General features: G+C 38.4%; 2 protein-coding genes across 8 annotated transcripts in view; one reads left to right on the plus strand and one right to left on the minus strand.

Annotated features, from left to right (window-relative positions):
• Positions 1-3,835, plus strand: part of LOC124149212 (ankyrin-2-like) — a 94,578-nt gene extending 90,743 nt beyond the window's left edge. For all 7 annotated transcript variants that reach the window (XM_046520646.2, XM_046520649.2, XM_046520648.2 and 4 more), the window contains 2 exons: positions 182-325; positions 700-3,835. In XM_046520646.2, the coding sequence (XP_046376602.2) occupies positions 182-325; positions 700-733 (178 nt within the window). In that variant the 3' untranslated portion in view covers positions 734-3,835. The remainder of the gene's footprint in view (positions 1-181; positions 326-699) is intronic.
• An 8,997-nt stretch (positions 3,836-12,832) lies between these two features.
• Positions 12,833-26,969, minus strand: LOC124149213. Its single transcript, XM_046520652.2, has 5 exons — positions 26,806-26,969; positions 25,659-25,769; positions 23,229-23,377; positions 18,236-18,305; positions 12,833-14,872 (listed from the first exon to the last, which is right to left on the minus strand). The coding sequence occupies exons 2-5, from the start codon at positions 25,746-25,748 to the stop codon at positions 14,846-14,848; spliced, it is 336 nt and encodes a 111-aa protein (XP_046376608.2). The 5' UTR covers positions 25,749-25,769; positions 26,806-26,969; the 3' UTR covers positions 12,833-14,845.
• Between the last annotated feature and the right edge of the window lie 130 nt (positions 26,970-27,099).

Genomic DNA, 27,099 nt, shown 5'->3' on the forward strand with positions numbered 1-27,099 from the left:
CAATGCTTCCAAGGTTTTACAATTTGCTCTGAAGTAGGATATTAAAACAAGACCCCCAATTATCAATGACATGAAATAAAATGCTTATTATTATTATTTTAAATTCCAAAGATAGTGTTTGAGGTGAACAGCAATATTTCTTGTTGTTTGTTGCCATGACAGCTGATTCTCTGCATTTCAGAATTCTCCCCAACACTAAGGCTCCAGAGTCACCGGATGCATCAAAAGCTTCCAGCATTGAAGGAACAAACATCAGCTTCGATCAGCTACAGACGCGATATGAAACACTTAAACAGGATATTCGGGCGAAGGCCATGTTCAAAATGTGAGGTCAAGTTTCTGTAGACTTATTAACATGGGCTGCAATGGAGAATGGACGTCAGCAACGCTTCATTGAAACACTGATTAACATCATCAACTTACATAACACCTTTGACATCTCATCTTAACATCATTTTGAAAGCTTTACATTCTGGTGAAATCCCTAACAATGTAATAATATCGGGGTGGTTGGATGTGTTGGTTAGCTTGTGAGACTAATGGAGATGATTTGGAAAAGGAAATGTTTATAGAAGGATGGTGGCAGAAGATGGATTTTACAAATTTAGGAAGATTTGTAAAAATTATTCGTCACAATGCGCTGAATAAACTTTGAAGGCCATAATATTCTGCCATCATTGGACAGATTTTATTTTTCAGACTGGAAGACTCTCACAGCCAAGATTATCCTTGATAATATTTACCGGTATTTATGGACTATTAAAACATAGCTCACTTTTTGCATGTGTATACACGTTTGTTGATATTGACTGGCTTGTGACATGGGTGTTTTGTGGACTTACTTTTGTTCAGCATGAGGCAGTACAGGTGGGCAGGGTGTAGGGTTTAACACTAGGGTTACTGTTGGTGCATGGATATGTGTGTGTTCACTGTTTGGTGTCTGACTGTGTGACAGTCCTGTTACAAAACTAACAGCAGCAAAGGATTCACTTTCACATCAAGCTGTAGGATTTGGGTGATGTGGAGATCCCAAATGGTGTAAGCAAACATGTATAGGGTTACTGAGTGTGGATAGAACATCTCACTCGGGACAAAGGAGAACTACCCACTAGCTGAAAACCGTGTCTGACCAAGGAAGAGCAGACGTCTACCTCAGACAGCACCCACAAGCTCTAGACGTCTGACCAAGGAGAGCAGACGTCTACCTCAGACAGCACCCACAAGCTGTAGACCTCTGACCAAGGAGAGCAGATGTCTACCTCAGACAGCACCCTCAAATTGTAGATGTCTGACCAAGGAGAGGTGACGTCTACTTCAGACAGTGCCCACAAGCTGTAGACATCTGAACAAGGAGAGCAGACGTCTGATTCCAAGTATCAGACATCTACCTCAGTGTCTTGTCACAAAGCAACAGATATACCCAGTTACCTGACAAAAACGTGAAAAGCCTGTTTGAAAATGATTAGGTTATGTTTAACACACAGGGTATTAGACAATGAAGTACTCTGAAAGTACAGACTTGAACCCTACATTGTGTTTATACTGACCATTAACACACTGTACAAAACAACATATTCTGTTTATATATGACCTGTATAGAGACGACAGCAATATTATTTGGCCAACATTCTTAAACCTGTCTGTGTCTTCATGGGACAAAGTGTCTCATGATGTGGAAAATGACAATCAATCTGTGATATGAACCATCAGGACACTCGAAAATATCCCACGTCATTCCTGTAGGTGGTGGGGTGAGAAAATCTCCAAAGACTATGAGATACCGGTACACAAGGAATGTTTCCTACCAAAAGTGCTTATTTGTTGCTATAGTCACAGGTTTTGAAAAGAAATCTGTAAGCCAACAAATGAAAGAAAGTCAAGATTGCTCTGATACGAGTGTGATTAATGGTATGTACCAGCATGTGGTATGTGACCTGTTATGACTGTTATATGTTACTGTTTTGTATTCCATGTATTTGTTTTTGTTACATGTGATGTTACAGATGTTTACCCATGTGATATAGATGTATTGAACTTTAAGGGATTTTTCTTATGATCTCTAAGAACACACCTGGGAAGAATTTAAGCACTACCTTTTGTTCTTCAATGTAAAGTGGCCATTTTAAGAATTACATCCTGTGTCAGTTTTCTGATGAAACATATTTATCTTGTTTAAAAAGTTAAATACTTGTATTGAGATACTGGAAGTAAAATATATTTTTTCATAATGTTTTTTGTAACTGTTCCATGGCAATAGTTATTTGTCTACCCAGTCTATGCTTCCTCTGCCTCTTTGGTTCACAGGCATTAATAGTACTTGTGAATATCTGGCAAAACATACTACTGTGTTTTTGTACTAACATTTTAGCTGGTGTTGCTGGTATCTAACACATTTATCCAATGAGATCAATTTCAAATGTGGATATTCCCGTTTGTTTTTATCCCCCCGGTTTGAAAAATTGGAGATATAGAGATCACCATGTCTGTCCGTCGGTTTTCCGTTTCCGGAGCAGAACTTTAAACTATTAATTGTTTTTAAAAAATTCATTGAAACAGGTACTTTTACTTGAATTGGTGCCTTGGGTTTTGATAAATACTGAACAGCATTATTTTTCCCTACACTTAACTAACAGTCATCTTCCCAAGGCAAGGGAGTTAACTGACTGTAAAAGTCCAGTTTCCACAGTTGATGAAATAGACTGGAATGACGGACTTACCTTTTGGCTGGACTAACGAGTCTATGCATAGTCCAATCATAATTGCGCAATGAGCTAGACATCTGGTTCGTAAACAACTTGGATTTGAATTGCAGATTTCCATCAACTGCAAGATTTGCAAAGCATCTGTATCATCAACAGGGTGTTGATAGATATTTTCAAATCTTTTCATGTTTTTAATCAAGGTGCTCAAATGATTTGATGAACTACGTGAGGTAAGACCCATTTTATTACAATATAGATCGTGATTTTCAATCAGATCGTCTTAACTGGGTGCTGCCATTTTGTTTGAAGCAAATGCAAGTGACATTAGAGGTGGAATCTGATTGGTCAATAGGAGGGACACAGCAGGGACATAACTCGTAAGAGCCACTGGTGGTGCTACGATCCAGCCACGAAATTCAAACATAGTTCGCCAAGGGTGGAAACTGGACTTTTGTAGTCAGTTAACACCCCTGCCTTGGGAAGATGGAATACCATGGCAATGAACCAATAGTCGGGTAGCTAAATTCTATTTCCAAATTGCACCAGACCAGGGGGACATGTCATCTCCTGATGACTCTTGTTAAAATTTCACTGCCGTATGTGATGCAGAGCATAATCCAATTGGGGTTAACAGAATAATACTTCAAACACATCAAAAGTTGACATGTGTTTATTTAATACCATACAACTGCCTAATTTTAGAATTCAGGTGTCCATTCCACAAAGCTGTCGAAGCGCTGAGGTTATCGTAACACCCATACTTTAACAAAGAGGACAGTCTATGGGCTATGATCACCTGTAGGGCCCTACACGCAATGTCATTGAATAAGCCGGGAGATGTTGGGAGTTTTCAATCTTTGTTAGTGAAACTAGTTCTGGCAGTACATAAGCGTTCGCTTTTCTATTAAACACTGTGTGATACCAGCTTGTTCTGATTAAACAGTGTTATCTTCAAGGGGCGAGTATAAATATGAATATGTAGAAGTATGAATATGAAGAAGGTGGTGCTTAACCTTTATCCAGGTGTGTATATGTTTATTTGACATAGAAATGACAGATACTGTTCCAAGAAGTCAAGGGAAGAAATTCAAATGTATCAAATATGTGAATTAAATTTCTTCATATGGAATGTTTACATGTGTACTGTCAGTGCAATATTTTTGATCAATAGTTACCACATGGCTTGCAGGTCAAATGTAGATGACACTAAAATAAAATGTCTTGATAGATTTCATAATGTCGGATGTTTTAAACTTTATGTATAGATAGTTATCAAATGGGAAAGGTCTCCACAGATATGTGACAGATAAGAGGTGAATCAATATTTTATGATGTGTAAAGATCTTGTAATAGCTGAACTTTGACAAACACCGACCCCATACCAATAAACAATCTTGGGAAGGGTTGTGCACAAATGTTTGCAAACACTGTTGGGACAGTTTGCAGGAATGCTTGAATTTAGACGTTTGAGACCAAGGCCTGCTACCCAGACAGGCAAGTTGGTCCTTCCATGTTTTTATAAATACCGTATATCGCTGTGTATAAGGCGAGTTTTTCGTACCTAAAATGAGGGGGCTAAGAAGGGGGGTCGTCTTATACACGGAGTCGAAGATCTCACCTTTTTTTCCACTGGCGATGTCAATCGGCGTCCGATAGCCAGCCCAGCATTTGACAATAAAACTTCGCATTTCGTCCTAAATAACTGTTCCAATAACTATTTCCATACATAAACATGATTTGTATCTCTTTTCCTTGAATAAAGTTTAATAATTTCTGCAAATAAAGTTGAAATGACCCTCTCCTCGATGCAGATTGTCAAACCAGCTGACACGGTAAAACAATCAACATCCGTTGCTTGTTCAACAGTCAGACCTTGTTCAAACCCAAACCATGTTTTGGCATCAGTAGGGTCCACAAGGTAGAGTAGAGATGATTGCAGAACAATTTGTGTTTGTTTGTTGTTACAACCACATTCCAGTATATTATGGAATCTGACATGCACCAACAAAGTCACAGAGTCTTATCACTGATCCATTTAGTCACCTCTTATGACTGGCATAGGTTACTGGAGTCTTACACAAACCCAGAACCTCCTCGAGAGTTGCTGAACAATGGAATACAGGAGATATTAAAGTCTCGTAGGTTATCCAGTGAGGCATTCATCTTCTCACCATGACCCCCAGATCGACAGTCTTGTCATTGTAGATGTGTTCATTGAGCAGGTACTGTGTCAGTAGCTGGGTTAGTTTGCTATTACAAAGAGGGAGGTAGGAGGTCACACTGGAGGTGTTTCTTGTGTGGAGTCAGATGTCCGTGACCTTTACTGGGTCCTGCATCAGTGATACCATTTAGATGTGTTTAGATATAACCCCTTCACTGTGCCACTGTCATTTGTTCACGGCGATGTCATATTGATGTGTTGTTGGGGGCAGACAGGTGTTTTATGTGTTAGAGCCTGCTTCTGTTTGTGTGAAGAATGTCAAGCTGGGAGGAGGACCAGGCCTTTGTTTTGAATAATGATAATGATGATAATAATAATAATAATAATAATAATAATAATTCTGTCCATATTCATAAGAAATCTCTGCTAAAAACAGTCTATTGTACGATGCCCACTATATCATATATCACACTACGACTATTACAAGCTTACAGTGTAGGAGTTACAATGGTTGAAGTGATTTGATTCCTTTTTTTAACAAGTTACTGAAGAGTTGAGATTTTAAGATGCTGAAAGTGCTGTAAAACCATGTCCTTTATGGTTGTGTACTAGTCAAGTATCGTGTTTACTGTGTATTTGTCTGGGTTTGGAGCTTGTGTACAATTGTTTGATTCAGCAGTGTCACTGTGGGCTTTGGTATTTCTGCCTCGTTGATGGCTCGTATGTTGCAGCTTCTCCTTGCTTCTGGGAAGGTGATAATGCATTTTGTTGGATGCACCTGGGGCCATCTGTTGGATTCACATGGAGTTGGGCTAATTGTTTCTCTCAAGTTCCTTCTGTTTCAGGGATAATATTTCCGGGCTGTGCCTATTCTGCAAGATGGGGCAGCAGGTCCATCACCTTGGTTCCATTGATGTCCTGAATCCTCTCTGATCTTTAAACAATGCTTAATAGAGTCTTGTAATCTTGATGCAGTGATGTTTTCTGTTAAATTGTTGCATTTGAGACAAGTCACCTCAGAGTATACCCTAGTCCAGGCTCATATCGGGGTGTACTCTACACCAGGGTCATGTCAGATTGTACCCTGGACCAAGGTCAAGTCAGGGGGTACCCTGGACCAAGATCATGTCGGGGTGTACCCTGGACCAAGGTCATGTCGGGGTGTACCCTGGACCAAGGTCAAGTCAGGGTGTACTCTAGACCAAGGTCAAGTCAGGGTGTACTCTAGACCAAGGTCATGTCAGATTTTACCATAGACCAAGGTCATGTCAGGGTGTACCCTGGACCAAGATCATGTCAGATTGTACCATAGACCAAGGTCAAGTCAGGGTGTACCCTGGACCAAGGTCAAGTCAGGGTGTACCCTGGACCAAGGTCAAGTCAGGGTGTACCCTGGACCAAGGTCAAGTCAGGGTGTACCCTGGACCAAGGTCATGTCGGGGTGTACCATAGACCAAGGTCATGTCGGGGTGTACCCTGGACCAAGGTCATGTCAGGGTGTACCCAAGACCAAGTTCAAAGCCTGTAAAACGTACATTTAGGAAATATATTCAGCTTTGTGTAACCATTTTCACAACCACTTAGCTCAAACTGTCAAGACCATCTACTGGCAAGCAAGGTGATTTACCCTCTTGGACAACTGATGTGGCAGACATCTACACCATACATCTACATGTGACATAACTAAAATGCTGTTGGAAGTAGTGTTAGAACTGTTGTCACTCACTCACTCCCCTCATAGGTCTTCATTTTACAACGGTCTAGTTGCCATGTTGAGAAGATGGTACATATGTTGTGTCTACTGAATGGATGACGAGCAGATGTTTGGTGTAGGTGAGGTGAAATAGGATTTAATGTCACTTATAACATATGTGTGTGTGTGTGTGGTGTGCGTGCATGCGTGCGTGCGTGCGCTTCTACTAGTCCTGACTTATCCCGGTTTTATAGTGTGTGCTAGCCCACTGAGATACCATGCTCAGTGAAACATGGATACCACACTCAGATACATCATACTGACTCTGAGCTAACCAGTCCTTGTTTTCTTCCCTTAGTGCTGAACACCAGGCAGAGTGACAACAAGTACCATCTTTTGACATCTTTATATATGGACTTGAACCACAGACCTTCCACTCTCTGGGCAGACTCCCTATCCAGGTGGTCAGGCAGCAGATGTCTGTGTCTAGTTAGACTGGAACCAGTCTCTGCTTCCAACATGAAAATGCAAATAATATAAAAAGTCTAAGATATGTGTTTTCCTCACCACTGGTGTGTTCCAAATGCATAAAGTTGACAGGGTTTTATTTTAGAACATCTTTTGACAGTGTTTCAAATTTATGAATGTTTGAATGTTTTGTTTGTAGGCTTATTTCATGTCTTGTTTACAGGAATTAGAGACATTATTTGATCAAAATAAAATGAAGATGAAGTTATAATTCCACTTTCAAATATCCTCACTGGGATACCTCTATGTTTAGAAAGTCCCTCCCTAAACTAACACTCTTGTGTATATGTGAATGAGAATATCTCTTCCTTGACTTCAATGCATACCCTATGTATAAATTCATGACCACCCAATTCTTTCATATCCTCATTTTATCCTTGTAATTTTCATACATTACTGAATCATTCATGTACAAATGCTGTAAATATTCATGGCATGACAGATTTACTATAGTGATATGAAAGAATCGGGTGATCCTTAAGTTATTGTAAGTAGTATTTCACTTCCCTTCAGTTGACTGGAATGAGGAATGTGATGATGTAATTACATTCAATGAAACCGTCTTGACTAAAACTGTATTATAGCTAAAATGGATAGACTTATCATTGAACTATCCGCATTTTATCAGAAATCGGTGGGCCACTGTAACTTGATAATGCCCTCATATTGCTTAACAACGGGCCATTATCACGCCCGTTGATAGGTGACGCCATAAGGTAGGGATAGTGAGGTCATGTTTAATAGTGACGTCATCTGGTTTGTTCTATGACGTTTCCATATTTATAAAAATGGGTCAGTGACTTTCGTGTTGATTGCAGTAAATGTTTCAAAACCGATATTGTTATTTCTTTTCAACTGATGACAAATTCCATCCATTTTAGCTATAATAAAGGTAATGCTATTTTTCAGGGCATTATCATTTGCAGAACCCCTCTGTCTTTTCAACCGCCCTCCTTCGTTGGGCAGTTAATGGGAGACTGCGGGCTTCTGCAAATGATAATGCACTGAAAAATAGCGTTACCCTCATATCATACCTGAGACAAGGTAGCATGTATCTGTATTGTCATGGATACCTGCAATGCCTGGAATGTGTTATTCCCATGCTTTATAATACATGTATATCCTATTAGCTGCACCATCCTAAGGAGATGGTCTGTTGTTCCTTAATCAAAAATACTTTCTGCTTAATGGACGTGAAGTTTCGAACATAAATTTAGTTCAAACAATATTTTAGATTGTTTAAGATTTGAAATACCTATTAGCTTTAATATCAAAATCAAATAGTATCAGAGTGTATGCTTGGAGAAACCTTTGTCTATTGGTGGCCATTGGAAAATGGGATATTATAATCTGCTATAGCTGTTTTTGTATTTAATATAAATGTTATTTGGTATGTAATTTGTTATTTTGTTTTGTTTTTATAACACATTCGGCACACCAGAGATATTATTTTGTGTCAACATGTGTATTGATGAAAGATGAGACATTGTTTTATGTTTTTACCTCACACAATTCATTTTTTATATGTTCCTCATATACTCATTTTATCCGTGTCATTTTCACACTTTATTGACTCATTTCTGATGTACAAATGCTGTAAATATTTGTATACTGAATTAATCTGTACAAAAGACAGATTATTCTTATATTAAAGACATAAAATATTTTCTGTTGTTTTGTGTTTTAATACAAGTAACCAGTACGAACTGTGGGAGAGTCTCAAGGCAGGGGCGACCCCCGAAGCCAAGTCGCACTCAACAACTGACTTGTTGACTTTCTGCGGAGCACTACAAATTTCTCATAACAGTTTTGATAGCTAGTGTTTATCATAGTTTTAAAAGCTCTTGATCAGTAAACAACATTAAATAAGGAACATATTTTTGAGTTTGCCAGAGAGCTATGATCATGGTTTCAAATCCTAGATTTGTGGTGAATATGTTTCTAGGGTTTGTCAGCACCATACCCCTGCTTGTAAGTTTCGTCAAAGCAGTCTCATCTCAAACATGCATCACATCTGGTTTACCTCCATCAATCTGACATTTACAATTATTTGTATAACATACGATACTCCAAAGAAGTTAGAGAACATGACATGACAGATTAACTATACATATGTTAGTTATAGGAAAGAATCGGGTGTTCTTTAACTTCTTTTGAGTAGGATAAATAACTTTTCATTTTGTTTTCTTGATAACGTTATGACTTGATTCACCATGAACATGCTGCACTAACATGGACCAAGTAACAATGAAATGTGTTGTTCCTTCTTGTTCAAGTGAGTGAGTGAGTATGGTTTATTCCGCTTTTAGCAATATTCCAGCAATATCTGGGACACCAGAAATGGTCTTCACACATTGTACCCATGTCGTGAAATCGAATCCGAGTCCTCGGCGTGACGAGCGAATGCTTTAACCACTAGGCTATCCGACCCTCTTGTTCAAATATCTAATCAATGAATAATATATATAAATTTCTACCTCTAAGGGTATGAAACAACACTCTGCACAGTTTAATTGGGGTGACTTGGGCATAGTGAAAGAGATAAATAATTATGTCTGTCTAGATCATTATCTGTAATGTGTTGTCTCTTAAAAAATATTGTAAAACATCTGGTGAATTTCATATATATCTGGGCCAAACTAAAAGTTAGCCTGATGTACATTCTATGTATTTATATTAAAACATTAGAGGAAGTGATTTGAACTATAACAATATATATTGTGAAATAGTGACACTCCTGTATGATTAATTTTATTTTTGCTCTTGATGTCAGTCACTGGATTGTCTGGACCTGACTTGATTATTTACACAGACTACTGCTGGAATATTGCCGAGTGCAGCATTAAACAACAAACAATATTGTTTTTGTTTTTTATGGAAGTAGTTTTAAGGTGCGTACACTGGTTTCTATCTTATATGCAAAATAATATTGAAGTAAATTCTTCTAAAAATAAATAAATCAACGATAATAGTGAGTGAGTGAGTTGGGTTTCATGACTTTTTTAACAGTATTCCAGTTATATCACGGCGTGTCAGCTTAATGTGGGAGGAAAGCCCAAAGTAATGCAGGTCTCAGACGTTTACCACTTTGGTGAAACCCACGAGCACGGGTATGGTGCTGACGAACCTAGAAACATAATCGGGGCGAATCGGGATTCGATTCCACAATCTTAGATTTCTGGCGTGCCCAAGGGACGCAACTCTGCCAACTGGGCCACCCATGTCCCCCTCAACAATAATTACTTCACCGACTTGTTTTTTATTATAATCATTAACATAAAAAAATTGTAGACAATATGAAACAACTGACATCATTCAAACCAATCAAATAACACAAGCCCAACCAAATATCAGCCAATCAGGAAACAGTAGTCCATTAGTTGGCATGGCCTAATTGTTTTTCGGTTTGTGGAAACTTAAACGTTAAAAATTAGGTTGGTAAGCCATGCCATGGAATTACTTGCAATTTATTTATTTACAAGTATTTATTATTCATATATTGAATATTTTGTCACAGAATTTCCAGCTAAGATTCTTAAATGATTAGTAACCAGTTAATGGATTTGTATCTTGACAGTGTTAGCTGAGACAGGCAATTACTGATATTGTCTGTAGGTGATGGAGTGAGATTGTACCCAGCTATATCACAGCAGCCTGCAAAGTGTATCAGGCACATGAATCAATGTCAGCTTTCACTTACTTCAGAGTACACTCAATCAGCCATGTCACAAACAACTATCAAACTGTCCTCACTCAACAGCCTTTAGTGCAATCAAATTCTCATTTGGTGGGGGGATCTGTTACCTAACATCCTCCTATGAATACCATCTTCCCGAGGCAAGGGAGTTCATTGACTTTAAAAGCTCAGTTTCCACCCTTGCCGAACTGGCTGGAATTATGGAGTTATACTTTGGCTGGACTAATGAGTCTATGCATAGTCCAATCAAAATCCTGTAACGATATCGACATCCAGTTCATTTCCACTATTGCAACTGCCACGCCGAATTCGTTTAATAGCAGGATTTGCAGAGCATGTGTGCTGTCAACTGGGCGTCAACGCATACTTTCGAAATCCTTTCATGTTTTTAATCAAGATGCTCAAGTGACATAATGCACTTCTCGAGGTAAAACCCCTTTTGTTACAATAAGATCTTTATTATTGATGAGATCGTCTTGACTGGGCGCCATCACTTTGTCTGAAGCAAATGCAAGTGATATCAGAGGTGGAATCTGATTGGTCAGTAGAGGGGACATAGAAGGGACATAACTCATAATAGCCACTGGTCAAGCTAGTACATTCCAGCATAGTTCAGCAAGGGTGAAAACTGGATCTTTCAAGTCAGTTAGCTTCCTTACCTCGGGAAGAAGTATGAATGCAACCCTCAACTTACATGTACATGTTTACCAAGAAAAGATGCAACCTAATTCCATTACAAATAAAAACATAAGGGTTATTCATCTATGTTTACCAAGCTTGTTTATCCATGTAAGAAAGTTACTCATATTTCACATCTTGCAACACGATCATGCTTACAATATGTTACATTGCAAGATGAATATTTGACCTGTTTAATAAACATGGTGCACAGGGTTGTATATACAGATTACATTTTGAAGACATTTTCAATAAATACTCTGTGAACTGTGATAAGAAATGTCTACCCTGTGTGCAGTGTGTACAAGGTTTATCTTTTAATACAATATTTAGCACTATTTCATTCTTCAAATAAAGGTTGTCCTAGAGTGATTCTAGGTAGAAGAATTCATCATTATACCATGTTTGTCATGAGTGAGTTGGGTTTGAGCAGTATTATTATTATATCACGGTGTGTCAGCCCAATGTGGGACGAAAGGCCGAAGTGATGCAGGTCTCGGACGTTTACCACTTTGGTGAAACCCACAAGCATGGGTATGGTGCTGATAAGCCTAGAAACATAATTGAGGTGTCCCAGGATTTGAACCCACGATCATAGGTTTATGGCTTGCCGAAGGGAGGCAACTCTGCACAGTGAATCTGGGTGCATTAGAAGAATGGGCCACCCGTCCCCCCTCGTGTCAGGAGTGTCAAGTAGAGAGCACTGGGCAGTTACAATCTGTGACCTGGCTGTTTGTGTGTCCCTGTGCCTGATGGCATGGATTGGTGCTCCTATTGTTAACGACTGGTTTGCCATTCAAAAACTCAGCAACACACAGGCCATCGTCACATGGTTGTAATATACCGGTACCTGAGTATGATGTAAACAACATTCACACGCACACATGCATGCACGCATGCACGCACATAATGAATAATAGACTTCTCACATGGTTTTCCTTAGGGGAATCAAATTCGGCCATCAGCATAAGAAACAAGACTTGAACCATTGGTCACCTGGCTGCTCTGTTTTCTGCTGATGTCATAAATCATACAGGATACATATTTGCTGTCTTGAAGTGAACTGGGGGGCACGGGTGGCCCAGTCGTCTAAGGCGCTGCGATTCACTGTGCAGAGTTGCGTCCCTTAGGCACGCCAGAAACCTATGATTGTGGGTTCGAATCCCGGTTCTCCCCGATTATGTTTCTAGGTTTGTCAGCACCATACCCGTGCTCGTGGGTTTCACCGAAGTGGTAAACGTCTGAGACCTGCATCACTTCGGGCTTTCCTCCCACATTAAGCTGACACACTGTGATATGACTGGAATACTGTTAAAAGCGGCGTAAAACCCAACTCACTCACTCACTTGAAGTGAACTAAAATACAAACCACATCATGTGATAAACAGTTTATTGTATAAATCATAAGGCAGCCAGTGCATGATAAACACATACAATATACACAGTAAAGCAAACCTACAAAAGTAATACTGAATGGTGCTTCAAATACATGTGTGCATATCTGAGTAAATATCCTGACAATAATACTTATAAAAGGTTTTCACCTGTTTGATTTTTCTTGCAACGATGATGTATCATTACTAGTTACTGTCTTTAAGTCAAGAATATATACAAATGAATTGATTCTTATATTTTAAGCATGATAAGTGAACAGTAATTAAAAGGTTATACCAAAACTTGATCTCTGAAAAGGGATCTGATTTGATGTAAGACACTGTAACATTGTTCAACAAAAACAAGTGTGTAAAGCAGTTACTACAAACAAGATATCTTTGACTAGCCTATTCTGATTCCCTTGAAATACATGATGTACCGTATTCGACGTAATAAGCGCCCAGGGCGCTCTCAAAATTAGAAATAGAGGTCTCTTAATAGAATAAAATTTCAGTGAAAAAAACCCAGAGTTGAAAGATCGTAAATTTCGTGGTTTACGCTGACAGCCTGAAATGATACAAAAGAAAAGTCTGTTCCTATTATACACGAAAGATAAATTTTTCAAGAATTTAATTGCCCATAATTAAGGGTGTATATAACACATGAGTGAATATTATACACGAATAAATAAGTCTTGTGTACATTGATCAGTTAGAAGGGGTGCTAATTTGGATTGTTCACTAGCCAATATATTAACAAATATTTCTGTGGGTGCTTATTAGAGCGGGGCGCTTATTACGTCGAATACGGTATTACTTGTCTGCACCCAGAGAAACATAAAAAGAATTAAAGGCAGGCATTTATTAAAGAATACTTACCCCTATGTTAGCTCTGGAATACTAGTACTTCATTCAAATATCAAAATGAAAACACTCACAATTGTAGTTTTCAAAACAAAGCTTATTGGAACAGAATGCTTAGGTATGTTCAATGTTAGTCAGACCTGACTTCCAGTGTTCAGGACAAAGTAATCTCAGCCCTGATTAGGCAAGTTCCCCTTAAACAGAGGTCACTCTGAAGGATGTTGTGTGACTGGCTTTGATCCAAAGAGGTATTCAATCATTGTTTGTTCATATGCACTAAAACATCTGTGGTCCTCATTTGATTGGTTGATGAGTATGACAGTACAATAAAATACTATTATCATGATTATTGTAGCATAAGTTCCTTGATAGTTAGGAAGATATAAACGTAAAGAAAGGCTTATTCATATCTCGTAAGAAAATCAAGATAGATCATTGATTCTCAAATCAATAGACGATTCAAACTTAGGTAATCAAATGGGGCAATTAACATGACAAACAGGCCTCAAATCTTGTGATAAAGAAGTCACAGTATTATGTTTGTGAAAATAAAATAAAGAATGTTAAGTGTTTTCAGGGTGAATAAGAATAGCTTACTCGGTGACATAAAATAAATGTATCACTTGACACTAACAAAACAGAAATATCACAGGAGCTTAATAACAGGGCAAACTTCTAGATGTATTTCAAATCAAAAGTTCTAACAGTGTTATAATATTCATAAAACAGGAAATATTGCCACTTAAAACATATATGAAAATGATCACAAACTTGAAATGACATCTTATTAAAGAACAGTTAAAATGCCAAATGGAAAAATCATAAATTATTCTGTTCCAGCTTTGACGGCTTTTGTGCTGTTCTTTGAAAGGAAGATTGTGTTACCAGATAACATGAAAAATACTGTATATGGATAAAGTAATACTGACGGTCTTAACACTATAATCACTCATCACAATTATACATTTGGATCAATTTTCAAAATTTAAATACTTAATGCAGAGGTGACTTCATAAAACCCTGTTGCATTGTTGAAAAACACCCAAAAGTAGGTTAGGACAGCTTATATTAACAATCGGCAAAGCTCTTCCAAGCGCAGTGGTTGCCATGGAGACAGGTTGTCGAAGTAGGACAGGTGATACTGTATTTCTACCATTGTTGGGTGTAGTCTGTGGACTGAAAGAGGAAGATAAAACAATTAATTCACACGACTAAAACAGATTTCTTTACATTAACAGCAAAGGTGTGAGGAAAGTTCTAGATGTACCTCTAGTGACATCATCCTATTGTTCTCAAATTGGGTTAAATCTCATAACCAGGGCAGTTATAATATCCCGGGGATTTTATTTATGCAACTTCCGTTTATATTGTAACATGTGAATGTCTCTTGCTAGAAATTAATATTGTAATGAAAGGGGCGGAATGATGTCACATCAAATGGCAAATGTTTTCTTTATATCTCCATGAATCGAACACCCGACCTTTGTATCTGTAGCCCAGTGAGTGTTCCATTAGTATATAGGCTACAGAGGCGCTGATAAACCACAATGCTTTTAAGAATGTCTTTTTCAAGTACCTGAACACCAGCAACAGAGATGTCCGTTTCCTTATGTTCGTGTAAAGTATGTTTGAAACATAACAATGTTGACAAATGTTGTTTTAAGTTTCTCTTTTTTCGGTTTCTAAGTTAGATAAACACACTTTCCCTTGGGTTATTATGAGCTATGAACCCCTTGATTTTCTCCCTTTGATTCAGGTTTTAAATCTCATTAAAAAAAACTGACACTTTTTTATACATGTATAATCTCCAAAATAGAGTCATATCAGGTCAAGTGTTAATGATTCTACAAAGTAACCCTCATGTATCAAGGGGCCCTCAAGTCTCTTAATCTCCAAGTGCTGATGAGGGGATGAATATAGGATGCTAGAGCTGAAGAGGGGATGAGTATAGGTTGCTAGAGCTGAAGAAGGGATGGGTATAGGCTGCTTGAGCTGATGAGGGGATGAGTATAGGCTGCTAGAGCTGAAGAGAGGATGAGTATAGGCTGCTAGAGCTGAAGAAGGGATGGGTATAGGCTACTAGAGCTGAAGAAGGGATGGGTATAGGCTGCTAGAGCTGGAGAGGGGATTGGTATCGGCTGCTAGAGCTGGAGAGGGGATGAGTATAGGCTGCTAGAGCTGAAGAGGGGATGAGTATAGGCTGCTAGAGCTGGAGAGGGGATTGGTATAGGCTGCTAGAGTGAGTAAGTGAGTGAGTATGGTTTTACGCCGCTTTTAGCAATATCCCAGCAATATCACGGCGGGGAACACCAGAAATGGGCTTCACACATTGTACCCATGTCGGAATCGAACCCGGGTCTTCGGCATGACGAGTGAACGCTTTAACCACTAGGCTACCCGACCGCCCCTATAGGCTGCTGGAGCTGGAGAGGGGATGAGTATAGGCTGCTAGAGCTAAAGAGGGGATGAGTATAGGCTGCTAGAGCTGGAGAAGATATGGGTATAGGCTGCTAGAGCTGGAGAGGGGGTGAGTATAGGCTGCTAGAGCTGGAGAGGGGGTGAGTAAAGGCTGCTCGAGCTGGAGAGGGGATGGGTATAGGCTGCTAGAGCTGAAGAAGGGATGGGTATAGGCTGCTAGAGCTGAAGAAGGGATGGGTATAGGCTGCTAAAGCTGAAGAGGGGATGGGTATAGGCTGCTAGAGCTGAAGAGGGGATGAGTATAGGCTGCTAGAGCTGGAGAGGAGATGGGTATAGGTTGCTAGAGCTGAAGAGGGGATGAGTATAGGCTGCTAGAGCTGGAGAGGAGATGGGTATAGGTTGCTAGAGCTGAAGAGGAGATTGGTATAGTCTGCTAGAGCTGGAGAAGGGATGAGTATAGGCTGCTAGAGCTGGAGAAGATATGGGTATAGGCTGCTAGAGCTGAAGAAGGGATGGGTATAGGCTGCTAGAGCTGGAGAAGGGATGGGTTTAAGCTGCTAGAAGTGGAGAAGGGATGGGTATAAGCTGCTAGAGCTGGAGAAGGGATGAGTATAGGCTGCTAGAGCTGGAGAAGGGATGGGTTTCGGCTGCTAGAGCTGAGTGAGTGAGTGAGTCAGTTGGGTTTAACGCCACTTTTAACAGTATTCCAGTTATATCACGGCTTGTCAGCTTAATGTGGGAGGAAAGCCCGAAGTGATGCAGTTCTCAGATGTTTACCACTTCGGTGAAACCCATGAGCACTGGTATGGTGCTGACAAACCCAGAAACATAATCAGGGCGAACCAGGATTCGAACCCACAATCATTAGTTTCTGGCATGCCCAAGGGACGCAACTCTGCACAGCGAATCGCGGCACCTTAGATGACTGGGCCACCTGTGGCCCCTATCTTGAGCTGAACAGGGGATGAGTATAGACTGCTAGAGCTGGAGAAAGGATGAGAGAGGACTGCAGATTTTTCATTTAATATAAAGCTCCTAAGAGAGGAATTTCTCAGTTTACATATTTTGTCTTTGAAAAATCCAGGTTGGTAGGTTGGAAAAACAAAAAACGATAAAAAGATTTCAAATTTAGGGTTTGTTCCTCAAGTTATTCAAATATCTGCCATGTTTGCAGTGTTTCTGAATCTGGTCTAATCAGTTTTCCAGTTTAAACTATTGTATATACAATTGTTTTGTGGTGAAAAGTTCATTTGCAGTCGGTATAATAATTTTCAGTATTTCTTTTTTCCTTTTTTCATTTTGTTAGGGTCAGCGTATCCATATTTGTTTGGCCTGAAGTTGCACTGGCAATAATTTGAATTATACTTATAATTATAACTCATCATTATGTTACATACACTTCAAATATAAATATTTGAAACTCCCACTGACCAGGTTTAAGAAAGCATTATTTTTTATCTCCCCAGTCTCTCTATTAGCTTACATGATGATGCGTGTTCTAAATAAGCATTTTTCTTGTTATAAGAAGCCTGTTACTGGGATTTGAAACCTCTGATAAGCCAATCACAATTGAGTATTTCCTAGTAATGGTGAAATTCACATTCACAGTGTAATTACAGTGAAAGCTCATTATTCCAGACTCCATCAATACAGATGCCCCTCCTGGACGATTACCAGATTACTCCAGGAAGCTTACTCAGTAACCCATGGTTCGTGTACCGTATTCGACGTAATAAGCGCCCATGGCGATAATTGCTAATATATTGGCCAGTGAACAATCCCAATTAGCACCCCTTCCGATTGATCAATGTACACAAGACTTATTTGTTCGTGTATAATATGCATTCAAGTGTTATATGCACCCTTTATAATGGGCAATTCAATTCTGGAAAAATATATATGTTGTATATAAACATTTCAGGCTGTCAGCATAAACCACGAAATTGATCTTTCAACTCTTGTTTTTTCTTCACAAATTATTATTCTAATAAGAGACCCCTATTTCTAATTTTGAGAGCTTATTATGTCGAATACGGTATTCATAATTCTGTTAATCCAGATGTTTTCCCTGGAAATAGGACTTTCCAGATTAAGAAGGTTTCAGTGTAACAAGGTACTCACAGAAAGCCTTCCAGGTAGTTTGGCGGAGTAGTCCACTAGCTGCTGTTGTCTCACTTGCTCTCGCCGCAGTCTGAAGAACAGGAATAAAAACATCAGCTGAACAGTAATATCACCGCGGGGACACGCGTAATGGAGTTCCCACATTGCCCCCATGTGGGAAATCAAACCGGAGTTATTCGACAGACAACTAAACGTTTTAACAATTAGGCTACCCTCGAAAATGTTGATTTAGTTTTGCACCAAATCCAGCATATGAGTGCAGAATCTTTCTGAATAGATGTTTGGTAATCCCACAGAAATGATGGATGCTGCTGTTTTATTTTGTTTGTCCCTCAATTTTGTTTTACAATAAAATAAGTAATTCTCTTGTTTTACACACAAGACAATGAATGAATAAATGAATGAATGAATGAATGAATGAATGAATGAATGAATGAATGAATGAATGAATGAATGAATGAATGAATGAATATGTTTGCATTATTGTTTAAGCATATATATTTTTAGGGATTTAACTTCTATTTTTGTGATTATTTATCTTTTGCACATACTTGAGACATAATGACAATGAAAATATGTTATACAGGAGAATCAATTGGTATATCAATAAACATGAAAGAATTATATATATACTGCTAAATATTCAACAATTTCAGGAAGGAACAGCATTTCAGACATGTCCATATAGTACTCACGATGATTCAGTTTGTCTGATAAAGTTCCATTACATCATTATAACCAAACATCTGATGACCAAGCACTCAGCAACTACCCAGTATTCCCAGAGTGTCAGTCTCATCAAGCTCAACAGTCTAGAAAAAGTTTGTTTAAGTGAGTCAGTTTCTTTGATCAGAAGCAAATACCCATACACACTGTGTAACAAGACAGCATTCTACATGCCTGGCATGAAATGTTTACAGACTGCTGTCAAATAACCCAAGTTCATTGCCTTTTGAAACCAGCAATATCCCATAGTTAGACAACAATGTAGAACACAAAGCACTCTCAAGTCTTTTAGTTCTGCAGACACTGTATATTAGTCTGCGGAAAATGGCCCTTTGGTCGGGTTAATTTCATGAGCAGTTCTTTTGCTAATACAGTCAGGTAGAGGCAGTAAAGCCACAGAGAAACATTCTTAGCTTAGATCAATGGCTTGGCTTGTCCATATCGACTACTGACAGCTACAGGGAAACGCCACAACGCTTCGACGCCTGCGGTGAATAGCGTGTATTCATTGATCAGCATGCTGTAGGGTAATCACCAGTTTCCTGACTGGGACCGAGTTTGTCTCTAACGAGAAATAGATCCGAACGGGAGAAGTGAGATTTCTGGTATAAAACAGCCTGGCTGATTGCACAAATGGTATTTGATGTCCCTGATCTGAGGGATTAGGAGAAATAGCCAGAAGTGTCGAAGTGACTGAAGTATTAATCCTTTCATTTGATGACGACTTAATAGCTTTCGATGGCCTGAGAATTAAGTCCCGTGAGCGAGATAGGAAGTAAGTGGCTTGATTAATTTTAACTACCTGGGGAGATTTTGTACATTAAGTTATTAAACCTAACTTGTTGAACAAAATTTATGAAAATATATCATTTGACAAGGGATACTTTTCATGATGCTTTACGAGGCCAACCAATTGAATTTCTTGTTTCAAAGATTTGCAATGGCCAGTGAGTAATAACAAACCAAAAGATCAGAGGAAAAAAAAGGTCCCCCAAAAACATAAACAAAACATCCCGAAATAAACTTTTTTAATTTGTTCAACCCCTCATGGGATGACATGGGATGTACCATATAGGTAATGACCAACCATGTAGCTTAAAATTCAAGACTAACTTAATCATTTTAATGGTAACAATAGATAAAATAAAGTTAGACTAACTTAATCATGTTAATGTTAACAATAAATATAATAAAGTTCGACTAACCTAATCATGTTAATGTTAACAATATATATAATAAAGTTTTTATCAGCTTTTTCGCCATGAAAATATTTTCCTCTTTATTATATTTTCAGGATCAACAGGTTCTTAAGAAGCCATTGTATCTCTAAACAAGTCTGACGCCTTAGGAATAGGCTTTTAAAGTTCAGAGATATAATCACAGTTAATCTTTCACCTGTGAAAATGTCAAGTCGCTTGATATCGATCTTCCTGTACAAGCTTCCCATAGCCCAGTTAAATACACGTATTCACAGCCAGACAAACTTCTGATCATTGATATAAAGGCACAGTAAGTATTAGGTGGCGATAAAGGATAGCTTTTTCACCGTCAAGCCATATTTATTACACCAACACCATGCTGATTGTGGCCACAACTCTTTACAGAGTATGTCTGTCACGGCAGTGTATTGAGCTTGTATGTTGAAAGCGCCCAGCTGATACCACTCACAACTGATACGAGTTTAATGAACTAATGGATCGAAAGGACACAATTCTTTCCCAAACTGGTTTTAGTTATTGGTAGTGTATACATGGTATATAGCGTATTCAGGCTTCGGGTTATTGCAATATACCCACTCTGTGACATATACTGATGGTAACCATAGGACAAGTGAACAAGTGTAGCTATTCAACTGTCCACAGAGAGGAAGCCTGGCAGATCAAGTGTCTATGGAGCAGTTTTTGACATGCATGTTGTATACTGTATTGTTTGTTTCATCTTCCCGAGGCAAGAGAGTTAACTGACTTTAAAAGTCCAGTTTCCACCCTTGCCGAACAAGGCTGGTATTCCTGGGCTCGATCGTATATTGCAATATACCCACTCTATGACATATACTGATGGTAACCATAGGACAAGTGAACAAGTGTAGCTATTCAACTGTCCACAGAGAGGAAGCCTGGCAGATCAAGTGTCTAAGGAGCTGTTTTGACATGCATGTTGTATACTGTATTGTTTGTTTCATCTTCCCGAGGAAAGAGAGTTAACTGACTTTAAAAGTCCAGTTTCCACCCTTGCCGAACAAGGCTGGTATTCCTGGGCTCGATCGTATATTGCAATATACCCACTCTATGACATATACTGATGGTAACCATAGGACAAGTGAACAAGTGTAGCTATTCAACTGTCCACAGAGAGGAAGCCTGGCAGATCAAGTGTCTAAGGAGCTGTTTTGACATGCATGTTGTATACTGTATTGTTTGTTTCATCTTCCCGAGGAAAGAGAGTTAACTGACTTTAAAAGTCCAGTTTCCACCCTTGCCGAATAAGGCTGGAATTCCTGGGCTCGATCGTAGCGCCACCAGTGGCTATTACCAGTTATGTCCATTCTAAGCCTCTCCTATGGATCAATCAGAATCCACTTCTCGTATCACTTGTGTTTGTTTCACACAAAATGGTGGCACCCAGTCAGGACGATCTGATCGATAATCAAGATGTATATTGTGATAAAACATCTGGAAATGCATCAAATCATGTGAGCCCCTTGATTAAAAACATGAAAAGATTTGGAAAATATTTGCTGACGAGTTGGTGGTGCACATGCTTTGCAAATCGACCTATGCACGACAGTTTACGAACCGGATTTCGATTTCGGGGCGCAATTTTGATTGGACGATGCAAAGACTCGTTAGCCCAGCCAAAATGTAACTCCATAATACCAGCCTAGTTCGGCAAGGGTAGAAACTGGACTTTTAAAGTCACTTAACTCTCTTGCCTCGGGAAGATGTGTTTGTTTATGAGACGCTGAGTCTTCAATGAATGTAAGTAGTAGAGACCAGAGCTGATTTCACAGTCACTGTTTGTTTGTTTGTTGTTTAACGCTGGACTCAGCAATATTCCAGCTTCATACGGCGGTCTGTAAATAATCCAGTCTGGACCAGACAATCCAGTGATTGACATCATGAGCATCGATCCACGCAATTGGGATCAATGACATGCATCAACCAAGTCAGCGAGCCTGACCACCCGATCCTGTTAGTCGCCTCTTACGACAAGCAAAGTCGCCTTTTACGGCAAGTATGGGTTGCTGAAGACCTATTCTACCCGGGACTTCACGGGTCCTCACGGTCACTGAGCTATTCTTATAACCTATTCTACAGTCTCAGAAACTTGATGCTTAACTTTAGGTCTTGTGCTTCCTTATAATTAACATTATTTTTTGCTATATCAGACAGGTCTACCATGTCTTGGGTGATAGATTTTAAAGCTTAGTATTAGGGACCTGTTTTTAATCAGGGATGGGCTGACTGGAAAAATGGTGGAATCGGTCAGCTAATGAATATTGTTTTGTTGAAAATATGTCATCAAATGATTTAGTTATGTTTTTTTTCTACATCAAGATGATAAGCATGCTCAAAACACACACGCACACACAAACAAACATGCACTCTCACACACACACCCATGCCAGGGGTGGGTTATAAAAGAACAGTTTGACATCACAGGGAGATTCATGAGAAAAGATACAATGAGGGTCACCAGTGAATGGCAATGGTAGAAGATCAAATCCTTTTCCTAACTCTTCTCATGAGCAAGCCACAGTTGGCAATGGACAAAGTACCAGCAAGGTCAACCAATAGTTTTATTCAAACAAAGCTTTAATCTCCTGAGGCAAAGATATGTATGCTATTGTATACCCAATAAAAAAAGCATATCAAATTAATATTGAATTTATACACAGGAGGCCAAATGGATTACCTTAGAAAAGGTAAGCCATTGCAAATAGCTATGCAGAGTTGCATCCCTTAGCTGTCACAGGATCTCCTCGTTTCACCTTCTTTTAGATTTGTACATCTTGAGGATTCTGGAGTAGATTGATCCCCACTATCTCATGCTTGTTGTAAGAACCGACTAAAGAGAATTAGCTGGTCAGACTCAATGACTAATCTAACACCGTGTCATCACGCACTGATAGTGTGGATCGTTGCTCTTTCCCTCCTTTTCAGTTACTGGTTTGTCTGGTCAAGACTGGATTATTTACAGTTAGCTGAAACAAGATTCTGACCTCCATCAGATCTGCAAGACCGTCTCCTCCCAGAGTGTAACTTACTTGTCAATGATGGGGGCGTGATGGTCGGAGATCCCTGGCGGACTGCCAACTTTCCTCATGTGTGAGGAGGAGTACTCTGTGTCGTACTTAGACTGGGGACGCTCTGCTGGTGGGGGCATGTACATATCCGGGTTGTCTCTTAGTTCCTCCTGTGAAGGGAAAATATTTATTACAATTCTTAAAGTTGTGAAACACATTAAAGGACTAACCAACAACTTTTCTTGTTTTCAGATATGGAATATCTTGAGAAAATTACAAACAAAATGATATGGAATGTTTAGTCTATGTAAAATTATATTTGACCTTTTGATACTGGCAATTTATTGTAGATGTGTCTGCAGAACAAGAAAATTCGTAGGGTTTTTTCCCCAGCAAAAATAACAATGTAATAACTGGTGTAGAGTAAATCTAACTTAAACATGGAGTAATTTTACCCAGTTGTACTTGTAGACTGAACCCTCACTCACAGCAGTGAATAATCAGATTAAATTTTTTTTTTAAATCTCAAAAAGTATCCTACATAAAGAGTTTGTTTTCTATGATGTCTGTCAAATAGACACAATTTGGGAACCGTAACCTTGGTGTTAACAAACTTTGAACAGTGTGATTGTCAAGTCACTGATATCGACACTGAGTAGAGGAACAAACCTTTGGAAACTAACTTTTTATGTATTAAGGACAGCTTTCGAAAATATTTTATCGCTTTTTCAGTTACTTTTGTCAGCTATGAACATCACAATTAATGATTGAAATAAATGTTAATAAGTTATACCCATACCTTTCACAGAGCATCGACCAAATACACCAACAGTTTTATTATTGAATATCTTAGGCTAAAGTTTCCCAGATCCCACAACAAAACTGTTGGTGTACTAGCTGATACACCTGGACCAGCATTGGGATAATTCTTACATACAGTCAAACCCTGTTAATCCAGATGATACTGTTTCCAGGAACACTATATCCGGATTAACAAATATCTGGATTAAATTGTAACAGGATAATGCCTTTTGTCTGCCGATATAGCCAACAGAATCCTCCAGAAACTGACTAATGAGGTCCGAACTAACATGACTCAACTCTACTTGGCAGACGCTAGTGCTTGTTGAGTTTTTCTGTCTGTTGACTGTGGCTCGTGTGTCTATCTTAGCAATTTAAAGGCATTTAATTATAAGGCCTCACGGTGATCTCACTATATTCACATGACAAGAAAGAAAAATACCGGTATGTGAAAATACAATGACACCTGTTGCTTATCTCTCTCAGTACATTCAGTGCTTGTGTTAATTCCATTTGAACATAGTATTATGAATTTTTCAAATGAAAGATGTGTTGTAAAAGGTACTTAATTTTGTTCCTAGGACAGTTAAAAATATTCACATAAGTAGAAAGATATTCTTTTCACAATATTAATTATTCCCAAACTAAATCAATTTACATCTTCCAAATGCTTGATATAAAACATTACTCAAAGAAATTTTAATCCACACCATTTACTGTACTCAGTGACCTTAAAACTCTCAAACCCATTCAACCAGCGCTTAGTCAAAGCACCCTCCAAATGACACCCTCAATAACAGTGTAACGAGTAGCCATTGCATACCATTTAAGTTACGTGTAATATACGTAAATGCTCAGCTTGCAAAATATCAAAACTTTCAGTTGTTTATTTACCTCAAAAAGAAAACATTTCAAGTTAAGAAAGTATCAATGATGTAATTCAGGAAAGTTCAAGAAAATTTACAAATTTTATGTTCGCTTTGGTCTTAACCTTGGTATGATTGAAAACATCCGGATATTTTTGTATAGTAAGGTATAGTTTTCTATCGGGAATAAATGTGCAAAATAGTTCTACAATTGTCACTTGTTTAATGAAGCATTGACTGTTTGAAACCATACACCCTCTTTACAGTGCCTTATGCTAAAACAATTCTGCATGCTAAATGTTAATACCAAGTCTAATACTTAGTTCAGAAAGCAGGGTCAGATCTAATCATCAAAATATAATATGTTTCACTGACAATACCTCATTAACATTGAGTGCTTAACTCATATGAAAATAATCCATTGTAAGAATAATTAAAATAAATCAAATTAACTTAAAGAAGCACTGGGGTAGAAACATTTTTTTTACAGTTTTAACAAAATGAATGGATGTCTCTCAAACACCACGCTGTCTCCTAACCTAAGTTAACATGTATACGTCAGTGTGGCAGTTCAATAGTACACCTTTTTCAAATAGACAATGTCACAGTATCATACATGGAACAAGTACCAAGTCTAGACCAAGACAGGACACAGGCTCCAGACAGTTGGGTTTCGGTACCCTTTAATTGACTAGAGAAATGTAACTGATTTGAAGATGGCAGACTCTTGGCTCAATTTCAAACACTGTTTGATGTAAGGATATATAAGATGTATGTTCCTTACAATCATATTCTTGATATTGTAGGCTCTCCTGTTGATGACGATCTGTTTCCTGCGAGCTTCAGCATGTTCAGCTATTCCAGAGGCAGCCATGTTTATCAAAACTCCTGTTTCCTGAAAACAATTTCAGTTTGATAACGTTCTAAAATTAGGTTAATTATCATACTATTTGTGAAACTAGATGACTTTAAAATGAAGTTAAGCATTTTTATAGCAAATATTTGTATTAAATTAGGTGTTTGAAATTAATGGAGGCCACTTGGGTGTTTGAGGTTTGCTCCAATGGTATCCTGGGACTCTAAATAATCCACTTTTAACCAGTGTTAACTATCCAAAAGCAACCCTGGTTAAAAAGTTGCCAGTTCAGATTTTTCGTACAATATTCAATAACCAACATGGGGCATACCCTGTTTAAACTTCATGTCAAGACATTCTGTAATTGAGTTAAATAACACTGTCAAGTATCATCAGCTGACCATGCACTGTTGTCTATGTGGAATTTCATGCTTAATTTCAAACACTGATTACTGTAATTTTCTTGACTATGGTAACCTCCTGTTTCATGACTTAATTAGAAACCTAATATACACATAAAAATATATATTGTATATTAGTTTGTCTTTGAATGAGAACTCAAGACAGAAATGGTTATAACTGTGTGTTTACAAAACAAAATGGGCATCTTGAAGTTTGTCTAGTAAATTCCAAATTATAACTGCAAGAATAAAATGAAATAGGATATGCTAATATATAAACATCTGGGAGTTCATAAGTTCTTATTACTATAAATAATTGTTATTTAGGATATATTTATATCAAATAATCAAGTGATCATATTATTCGATTTACAGTTCAAAACATAATTTCGGATTTCCTTGTTGGACCAATAATACAAGACTTAGTGTTCCCAATACGTTAACCTTTTATAATGCGATCAAGAAAAAAAACGCCAAAGAATGTAAATTAAGAAAGAGTTAATTAATTATAAATGATGTATTTGTTAGACCTAGCAACACAGCATGAAATGGCATCGACCGTTTGATTAGGGCCTATCTGCTGGTTAAAAGTGGATTTGGTGAGATGGCTCATTTGTTGAGATGCTTCAAATGGGACGTACGCTATATTCAAATGGGTATAAAACTCAACCTACCTTATAAAAAGTGACGACAGTTAGAAATCAAACTTTGGAATGCACCACAGCTAGCTCTGTAACAAACCACCTGTCGATCAACCGCTGAGATCACTTGCACACTGAATCACTGAAACGGGTCCTATCCACACCTGACTTGCGTTGCCTAGCACACAGATCCTGACCTTTGACACATAATAAGGGACGCAACTCTACATTAGTAACGTAGGTTTTTAAGCTGGCGATATATACGCGCTGTTGACCAAGATCGAATCCGTATTTGCCTTTCCTTTTTTGTATTTCGTATGACGAAAT

This window comes from Haliotis rufescens, unplaced genomic scaffold (assembly GCF_023055435.1).
Source record: "Haliotis rufescens isolate VD_foot unplaced genomic scaffold, xgHalRufe1.0.p SCAF_4, whole genome shotgun sequence".
NCBI lineage: Eukaryota > Metazoa > Mollusca > Gastropoda > Lepetellida > Haliotidae > Haliotis > Haliotis rufescens.